General features: G+C 36.8%; 1 protein-coding gene across 1 annotated transcript; it reads left to right on the forward strand.

Moving 5' to 3' along the window:
- The first annotated feature begins 1135 nt into the window (after nt 1–1135).
- On the forward strand, nt 1136–1915 carry LOC149220213 (uncharacterized). The gene has a single exon (XM_089387024.1). The coding sequence runs from the start codon at nt 1136–1138 to the stop codon at nt 1913–1915; it is 780 nt and encodes a 259-aa protein (XP_089243150.1).
- Nucleotides 1916–10974: the final 9059 nt, after the last annotated feature.

Raw genomic sequence — 10974 nt, forward strand, 5'->3', positions numbered from 1 at the left:
ATCCAATACCATGGGCTTGTAAACCTTAAACCTCAAACTATCAATAATAAACCAATCAATGACTAAATCAAGGATATCTTAATTGCTCTATCACCAAGTCAAGAGTAACCCAACATTCCCTCTTAAAACATAACATGGGATAAACATTTGTTCTCATTAATGTAAATAATTTTATCATCTATTTTTTAAATAATAAGTTATATTTTTAATATATGATAAAAATACTTAAGAACATGGTACATGTCAAGACAAATAAATAATTAAATATATCCATCTAACAACATAAACACACACACACACACATATATAGAGAGAGAGATGTTTCCACCTCTCCATCCCTTCCTCCCCCCCGTCCCTCCCCCTTGCTATCGGTCATGGACCATCCTGCTTTGCCCCATTCATACAAACTTCACTCCTGCTTCATCTTGGACACCAGCTACCAGACTGGCCTAGGTCTCACCTTCACTGGGCTGATCACTCAAGCGACTTGGGGCCGTAAATCTAATCTCTCAAAAGCTATTCTGAAGGTCGGGGCAGAAGTAGTCTCTGGCAAATAATCCACTCTTGAAGGGGTTCTTATAGTAATGAACACCCTTGGGAGATTTCCACCATGAAATGCCTCTCCTTCAATTGCAAAGGCATGGCCAGTGCCTCCAAAAAACTAGCCCTGCAAAGGTTATTTGATATTGAACTTGCGGATATTATGATGCTGCAAGAAACCCTGGGGAATGTTGAATCCATCAGTCAAACCCTAACAGCCATTAAACATGGTTGGCAATTCCTCTCTCTAGATGTTGTGGGTAGATCAAGGGGACTAGCCATCGGATATGATCCTTGCTCCATAAATGTATTAGCCTCTTGGGGAGGAGTGGGATTCATTGGTTTGGACTTATACTCAACCGATCTAGGTATGACAATCAGAGTTATCAATGTGTATGGACCTTGTCAGCGGAGAGATGAATTTTGGCAGCATTTCCTTAATACTGAAATCACAGCTATTGATCAGGTGATTATTGGGGGTGATCTTAACTTCTCCCTAGGCTTTGGGGAATCCTGGGGATCACAAGCTCAAGTTGACCCTATGTCAGATTTCTTCAGGGACATTCTGGATTAGCACAACCTCATTGATGTCCCAATGATCAAGCCCTTGCCCACTTGGAGAAACCGAAGAGTTGGGGATGCAGCTCTGGCTAGAAGGCTTGATCACTTCCTGATTAAAGTGCCTTTGCTTCAGCTGCTAAATAGATATAGACAATGGGTAGGGTCTGGAGGGATATCAGACCACTCACCTATTTATTTGGAAATCCTTGGACCTGAAGCCAAACCAAAGTCTCCTTTCAAATTTAATCATGTTTGGCTCCAAGATCCGAGATATATCAAGTTGGTCTCGGACTATTGGACATCCCATCCCATCTCTAGTCACAGATCTGTGGCTGAAGGATTCTGCCACAACCTATCTCAGCTAAAACACTTATCCATCACCTGGGCAAAGGAGAAAAAATTGAAGGATGATCAGACCATATCAGCTATTGAAGCTGAATTGAACGAGCTTTTGGATGACAACAACAAGGGTTTTGCATCTGCAAATGAGAAATCTCATCTTATTGAGCTCGAAAAACAGAGAGATAAGATCCTAAAGGAAAGAGAAGAAACATGGAGACTGAAGAGTAGAGCAATCTGGTTACAGGCTGGCGATGATAACACAAAGTTTTTTCAGAACTTTGCTAAAGGAAGGAAGATAGCTAATACAATCTGGAAAATGCCTCTTCCAGACAGAGGTGTGGCTGATACTTTTAAAAAGCTATCTCTTTTAGGCACCCCTCACTTTCAGAATCTATACAAATCTCCACAAGAGGCCAATCTAGCTGATATCATCCAAGTGGTAGGCTATTTCCCTAGATTTGTAGGGGAGTAGGAAACGCAAGATCCTAATTCACCTGTAACGCTTGCGAAACTTAAGGGGACTTTAAAGTGGTTCAAAAAAGACAAAATCCTGGGACCAGATGGGTGGACTATTGAGTTCTATCTGGATTTCTACAATATTTTGGCACATGACCTTCTCAAGGTTATGGAGGAATGTCGGACTTTAGGCAAATTGTACAATGCCATAAATTCCACTTTCATCACCCTCATCCCCAAATCGGATTCCCCATCATCCTTCAATGACTTCCATCCCATCTCACTCTGCAACTGCCTCTATAAAATTATATCCAAGATCATTGCAAATCGTATAAGACCTATTCTCTCTCATCACATCTTACCTGAGCAGTTTTCCTTCCTGGAAGACCGTCAGATCCATGAAGCCATTGGCACTACACAAGAAACTATTCACTCAATTCGATCCAAGAAACTAAAGGGGATCATCCTCAATATCTATTTGGAAAAAGCTTTTGACCGGGTTAGCTAAATTTATATCAAAATGCTTCTTATCCACTTGGGATTCCCGCACCTATTCACCACCTGGATCATGTCCTGCATCTCCATGCCATCCTTCAGTATCCTTATTAATGACTCTTCCTCTCCTTTTTTCCATGCTGAAATGGTACTCAGACAAGGATGCCCACTATCCCCCCTCCTCTTCCTAATTATCATGGGAGGTCTCAGTCGGTTAATGAATCATGAAAAGCGAAGTGGTAGATTATTCGAGCTGAAGATCAATGATCAGTGCTACCTCACTCATCTCCATTTCATGGATGTTGTTCTGATTTTTTTGGATGGCAGCATTCGTGACTCGATAGCTTTCGATAAGATCCTAGCCATCTTCTCTAGGGCCACTAGTATGCTAGAAAATCATGCGAAATCTACAATCACTCTGGCTCACACATTTGCACAGGAATCCAACTTTGCAACACAACATTTCCCTTATAGCACCCGTCCTCTTGATCAAGGCTTCAAATATTTAGGTTTCTAGATCAAGCCCCTGAGCCAAAATATTGCAGATTGGATCTAGTTGGTAATCAAATTAGAGAAAAGAATTACAAACTGGTGCCACCGCTTCTTGTCCAGAGCTGGAAGACTAGTCCTTATCAAATCAGTCTTGGAAGCTACCCCGGTATTCTGGATGGCATTGGCATGGATTCCCAGAAGTACATTGGCTCGTCTCCAATAGATTTGTTGCAGATATCTGTGGAATGGCTGTCAGGACAAAAGAGTTTTTGCATGGGTAAGCTGGAACAAGATTGCATTGCCCAAGAAATGGGGAGGATGGGGACTCAAAGATCTAACCCTATTTGCACAAGCCTTGGCTACAAAAATGGGCTGGACCCTCCTTACCAAACAGAATCTATGGACATCTGTCTCTTATCATAAATATATATGGCCTCACCAAATAATGGACTGGATAAGGATGCCGCAATGGACAAGGATAGGAATTTCTTCGGTTTGGAAAGCACTTCTCCACTCTCTCCCTCTCATTCGCAATCACCTGGCATGGAGGATATATGCAGGCACAAAAGTGTGCATTGGCCTGGATCCCTGGACAGGGGGTGGAGGCAGATGCCAACTCCCAAGAGAGCTCATCCTACACTTAAACCAACGAGACATCAGGGTGATTGCACAAATCGTAGATCAGGACAATTCCACTATATTCGCACAAGCATGGAAATCAACATCTCAGCTTAACCTTCCACCTCAATGGCATCATTCTTGGAACAATTATACTTCCGCATTGATTGAGTCACACATCCGTATTAAGGAGGGACCAGATGAACTCATGTGGTGCATGGCAGAATCCAGAATCTACTCACCAAAGGATGGTTATCTGAGTCTGCTACAAAACAAAAAACCTGAACACATGCAAAGCTGGTGGCAGATCATATGGAAACTGAAATCCCCTCCCCGAACCAGACTCTTCTTCTGGTGCATTCTCTGTAACAAAGTTCCCACAGGGGACTCTCTCACTCACAGATCCATTTATGGACCTCATTGGTGCATTCTGTGTAAACAAAACACAGAATCGACTGAGCACCTGTTCCTTAATTGCGATACAACAAAACATATATGGAGATCTGTAGCTGCTGAGATTCGTTTCACTGGCGAATGGAAAGGGGACAACATCTTAGCAGCATGGGAAGCCTGGAACAGCTCGCACACAGGAACGAATCTTCCATGCCTACCCTTGATTATCTGCTAGGCTATTTGGCTGGCACGAAACAAAATGACATTTGAGGACAGTGTGATCAGGTGGCAGAGCATTACAACAAAAATTGTATCCTCTTATCTTGAACTACCATAATATACTCTGTCGCAACTGCGCAGACCTCTTGCTACCAATCCGATCGACCATTCCGCTCCATGGGATTTCTTTAAAGGAGAAGCCCAACAACATGAGTGTGGGGGTGGTTTCCTTCTTTACCTCACTGATTATCATTACGTCAAAGTCAAACTGGGCTTGGGTGAAGGAATGAATAATTTTGCTGAACTGATCACTCTTCCTCATCTATTACATTTTTCACTTAGCCATGATTACAGAGATATTCCGATTTTTGGAGATTCCAAAAGTATTATTAATTGGTTCAACAATATCACAAGATGCCATGCACACACACTTATAAACATTCTGGATGAAGTGAAGCAATTCAAATCACATTTTAACTCCATTATTTGTCATCATTTTTATATGGAACATAACGATAGCGCTAATACCCTTTCCAAGGAGGCCACGCTACTACCAAGAGGACAATGGATAATTCATGAGAAGAGGGGTACTACACAGTACCAATACTATCATAGACCATATATAAATCAGATATATCATTGGGTGGATGGCACTTAATTTTTTATGATTTCCGTTTATATAAGATGATGCATATATCATAGTTTTATTTATGCACATCACCCTGCGATGTGTATATATTTCAAAACACAGTTTACGAATTTATATAAATAGACCCAATACAGTTTCACCCTGTGTGGTGAATTTTGTTTTTTGCTACAACCATTCACAGCAATGGGTTTTGTTGATATTATGGATATACTCCAAAAAGACAAGTGATGCATATGTTGTCAAGCATATACTATATGTAATTTTTCAATATTAATGAAAGATTACGATTTTTCCTTGGGGAAAAAAATATATAGAGATGTTTCCATCAAATACCAAGGAAACTAGTGGAGATTGATTAAATGAAAACATGAGCATGATGAAGAAATTAATTTTAAGTTCAAAAACTTGCTTCATATTACACTTCATTCATTGCTTATGCTTCCTTGCAGAGTGCATATTTCTCGATTATTTATGCATGCTTCTTTCTCCATCTTTAAAAGAGGTTTTACTAAATTAGTTATAGGATTGAAGGCCATCTTAGAGATGAATCTATATATGGGTCTATATGCAACACAAGAAATTGAGTGTAGTTAGTAAACACAAAATAAGTTAGAACATCCAATTGAGTGTAGTTAGTAAACACAAAATAAGTTAGAACATCTTGAATCAATTGGTGCACACATTGCTTCAACTTGCATATGTATGATGACATAGTTTAATTGCATGTTGGTGAAAGAAAAAAAGGTACATCATTTTATGGAATTCAATGTGAGACTTCTCAACAAAGAGATAGCAAATATAATGACACTTGTTTACATGTTACATTCATCATAAATGAAAAACCAATTTACATCAACATTAAGGGTTTTACAAATATGTTGATGTTGGATGAAATATGCCTCATATGTCCTATTAAAAGGGGAAAACGGAAAAATTGTGTTCTCAAGCTAGTGGCTTTCTTATCCATTTATAATAGATGCCATATTTTGCACGTGAGTAGAAAAAACCAATGTAAAATTTATATATTATTTCCATCCATAAACATGGTTGAGAAAAACACAAAATGTCATGTTCACGAGTCAAAATTTATAAGCTTATATAAATTAAATTAAATACAAAATCAAACTCCTAAAAAGAAAAACCCTCATTTTTATATTAAAATATGTGTTAGTTATATATATATATATATATAACAAACCAATTCATTAGTTGTTTATATATAAAACTTATTACTTAATATAATTGATCTAAATTTATCTTAGATCTCTCTATATCAAACATCTAAAGGGATAAAATTTCTTAATTTTTAGAATTCATAAAAACAATTAATAAAAAAATATATATATATTATAAAAACCAAAAAATTATTTCATATAATTTTTTTCGTAGTTGGTAGTGGTGTTGGTTTATGAAACAAGTTGTAGTTTATGTAATGAGTTTAATAATTCCATGTTAGATATGTTTATATAGCATAAGAAATTGATTTTAGGTTGAATGTTTGATTATAATATCTTATTTTTTGAGTAATAAAATACCATACCTTGGCCCATGGATGTTTCCTTGACACTTTGTGAGGGTTTGACTACATATAAACTCATGTTGTTTGAGTGATTCTATGTTACCTTTCTATCATTATATTTTTTTCATTTAATATAAATTCAGGCTTTAATTACCAATGAGTGGTATGAGATCCAAGGAAGGGGCCAACTTCTTTATAATGATTTGTAAATCCCCATGCGGAAGAAAAGTGCTATTAAACAACCAATCCATGTGTAGGAGCGAGGGTATATTAATATGAAAACCACAGCCGTTAAGTAATGATTGGTGCAACTATGCCATATGAACTTGTGAGTAGAGATTATGTTTGGAGCCCAGGTCGGTCATGTGGGGTATAGAGGGGAAGTTCGCTTATGGAACTGAAGGAGAAATCCACATGCAATAGTGGTAAAGCCATGTGTATAGGATAAAGGCCATTTAAGTATGTCACGCTATAGTTGGGTTGAGATCCATTGAGTAATTAAACCAAAACCTACATTAGCGAACTCATGGAAGAGTGAAACCCTAGCCATTATTTAATTCTATGGAGATATGAGTTAAAGTTGTGTAGAGACTTGAAAGGTATTTTCCATCACACAGAGGTAAAGGCAAAATAAGGTAAACCCTAGATTAATGTTGAGCCCTTTTTATTTGGTGATAACATATACTAAAAAAAAATCCATAAGAATTCTTTTCTTTTACGGTGGAGATATGTGTGTGTCCGCGCACACATACATAGACACATAGTTTTATTTTAATGTTTTCAGTTGGTGGACATCTAAAAATATTTTTTTAGAAGATAAGTTTGTTGAAAGCCATGGAATCTACTAAAGACATATATTTATTCCAAAATGTTATGAATTTATATTTAAAAAAATGACTAGGGGGGAGCTTGCATGTTGAGTTTAATGGAAAAGATAAAAAAATGCAATGTTTGAGGTGGAAAAGTTCAATAACAAAATTTAATTTAATTTATGGATGCTCAATATGTGATATTTTTTAGTGTAAAAAAGACTCCATAACGTATTATATGGCAAGAGGAAGAAATTAGCAAGTATAACTAATGAGGAATGGGAAGACCTAGATGCAAGAGCTATCAAAACCATTTGGTTATGCCTTGTAGATGATGCTTTATTTAAAATCATTAGAGAATAAATAATGGAAATATTATAGAGAAAGACAGAGAACCTTTATATGATGAAATCCTTTGATTGAGTCTACTTGAAGAGGCAAATGTATAGTCTAAGAATGAAAGAAAGTACAAAAATTGTTAATCATTTAAATCTATTTAATACTCGTATATTTCAGTTGACTAATATGGATATTGAAATCAATGAGGAAGATAAGATATTTACATTATTGTGTTCATTTCCTGAATCTTTGGATCATTTAGTCACTTCCATTACATTTAGTACAATTGATATTATTTACTATGACTCTATTGAGAGAGCATTATTATTTAATGGGTTGTAGAGGAAATCCAATATATAAACCTACACTCTTTGAAATAAATGGTGGCTAAGGGTTGATCCAAATAAAATAAAGGGAATTTGATAGGTACATCTAGATATAAGTCAAAGAGAAAGAAATGTTAACTAAAATTCTCATATTGTAGAAAATCAAGGCACCTCAAGAAATATTGTTGGACGAGGAAATAATATATGACTCACTGCAAAAAGGAAGCAAATCTAGTTGAATAAGTTCCAACTATGTTTAATGAAGTCATATCTATTTTTAATGTTACACAATACTATGAAGAATGGTTGTTATATTTAGGTGTTTCGCATTACATGTGTCCACATAGAGTTTGTTTTCTTCTTATCAAGTTGTTGATGGTGGTATTGTTCTTTGTCAAGCCAGGTAGTAACTCCTCAAAACAAATTGATTCGTATATTATTCCTTCAGGTTGGTCTTTATTATATACACGAGGGAGAGACTGTTCACTTCATCTCCCGATGGCTATTCATATTTCTTATTATTTATTTACATTAATTATATTCACCCAATCCTGATGATTAGGTGTCAACATTCCCCCCTTAATCTGAAGGGACGTTGGTGAGTCCAAGCATCATTCTGAATCATTCAAGCTTTTCTCTTCCAAGCGCTTTGTTGAAGATGTCTGCAATTTGCTCATTAGTGGAACAATGACGGAGATGGATTGTTTTGGCCTCAACATGATGTCGAATCAGATGATATTTAGTATTGATGTGCTTCGTTCAATCATGGAACTTTGGGTTCTTGGCAAACTTTATTGCAGAGGCATTGTCAATCATGAGTGGAGTTTATTGTACTTGTTTTACCTACAAATATTCAAGAATTTTCCTAAGCCACACAATTTCTTTTGTTGCTTCAGCTGCTGCCACGTATTCTGCTTCTGATGTGGAATCTGCTGAAACTAATTGTTTGCATGATCTCCAGGAGACAGCTCCTGATCCAAGACTCATAGCATATCCTGAAGTAGATACCCCAGTTTCTTTGTCTCCATCGAGGTCTGACTCAGAGTATCCAATCAAGATGAAGTTGTACACCTGTGTATACTTGATTCCAAAGTCTTGAGTTCCCTTCAAGTGCCTTAGAACTCTTTTTTTAGCAGACCAATGTCCCTCACAAGGCTTTTGCATAAACCTTGAGAGGATTCCAACAACAAATGAAATGTAGTTAGGTAGTTGTGACTTCCTACAATTTTTCTATACTTTGTTGCATCCTCAAATTCTTTTCCTTCAATAGATGTGAGCTTTAAGTTTTGTTCCATTGGAGTAGTAAGAGGATTGCATTTTGTCATGCCAAACATGTTCAATAGATCTCCAATGTACTTCTTTTCAAAAAGAAATATGGACTTCGGATGTTGAGTTACTTCAATACCAAGATAGTAATGAACATAGCCCAAATCAGTCATTTCAAAGATTTTCCCCAATTCCTTCTTTATGGATGCAATGTAGCTTTCATTGTTCCCTGTCATCAAAAGATCATCTACATATACCACAAGATATACAACTGTTTTTCCAACTTTCTTGACAAATAAAGTTGCATCATCAAGATCATAATGTTTGAAATTGAGTTACAAAATATGCTCAGTTAGTTTCTCATACCAGGCTCGCGGTGCTTGTTTGAGGCCATACAAGGATTTCACAAGTTTTCATACTTTATGTTCATGTCCTTTCATATAAAATCCTTCAAGCTGGGACATAAAGACATTCTCTTTTAGATCTTCATTCAAGAAAGAAGTTTTTACATTCATTTGATGGACTTTCCAACCGTTCTAAGCTGCTAGGGCAAAGAGTGTCCGGATGGTAGCCCATTTTGTTGTGGGGGAAAAGGTCTCCTCATAATCGACCACTTCTTTTTGTGCAAAACATTTTGCCACAAGCCTAGCTTTGTGCTTGTCAAGAGAGCCATCAGCGTTATACTTATTCTTGTAGACCCACTTGTAGCCAATTGGTTTGGTTCCTAATGGAGGATCAACTAGCTTCCAAGTGTCGTTCTTTATGAGGGCATCATACTCCTTTTGCATCGCTTCTTTCCATTCATCATGAAAAGCAACTTCTTTGAAGGAAGTTGGTTCAAAATCTGTAGACAAATTCAATTCACAATCATAAGAAACTCATGTAGGAGCATCCAGCTAAGGGCACCATGACCGAGTGTTGGTCTCTGCCAAGGTGGAAAGATTTATCAGTGTTTGGTTTCTCTATGTTTAATTAGTCAAAGCAGAATGTAGGGACTTGTTGTTTTTTTAATTTCATTATTAGTTAGGGAACAATATAGTTAGTTAGGGTCACTGTCAACATTGTCTGTCTTTTAGTGAGTAATTCATCTTATAATTGTTTCTTCCATTTAGAACAAAAAAATACATCTATATCAATTGTAAAATCTTGCAGCGCAAGAAGAACCGAATGAGTTAACAGTTATGTAACTAATAAAAGAAACAACTAAAGCGTAACTGTGCACAGTTCAGGTAATTGTGGGAAAACAGTACAAAAACAAAATGTAAATCATTATGAAAGGGTTTGACAAGAGAGGAACAGTAATATATTATAGCAGAAGACATTGTTAAACAAAAGCTTGAATCTGAATCCATCTGTAACAGGAAATCTTTCCTTTTCATTTTATTTCTATTAATGTTGAGTGTGATAAATTAAACAACGAGATGCATTCCTGTGTTTTCTAGTAAACTTCTCCTAACAGGCTGAGACAAAGTTGTTCACATTTGAACGATGAATAGAAAGCAGAGAGTACCAAAGAACGAGGCAACAGAACCAGCAATCAACACTACTTTCAGTATTACGGTGCATACAACCACAAAAGCAGAGAGCAAACAGGATGTGAACTCAGTGGAAATTCTCCACGACAGAGGTAACCATTGTAACAAATATTTCTTCATTTTCATTATATAAAAACAAATCAATGTTGGCACATAGCAACGGTTAACAGTCCTCAAGATTTTAAGACAACAACCAGAGGCCAGAACATCTTCCTCAGTGAAAAACAGCAAGGCTAGGGTTCGAGACCCTACAGAACTATAGTGTTGCCGAGAAAAACAATAAGACTAATTACAAGCTATAATCGAAGCCATTGAATGCAAAATAGCAGACAGAGGAGCCAACCCTCTCATTTGCTAATCTATTAGAAAACTAAATCAATAAGCAGAGAGGAAATACTACAATTGGTGAATTCAT

This window comes from Pinus tabuliformis, chromosome Q (genome assembly GCF_031772625.1).
Source record: "Pinus tabuliformis cultivar Carrire ecotype Pingquan chromosome Q, CPIR1, whole genome shotgun sequence".
Taxonomy (NCBI): domain Eukaryota; kingdom Viridiplantae; phylum Streptophyta; class Pinopsida; order Pinales; family Pinaceae; genus Pinus; species Pinus tabuliformis.

Bases quoted from the DNA above. Each gene is read 5' to 3' on its own strand.
- LOC149220213 (XM_089387024.1), top strand. From the start codon at position 1,136: ATGATCAAGCCCTTGCCCACTTGGAGAAACCGAAGAGTTGGGGATGCA.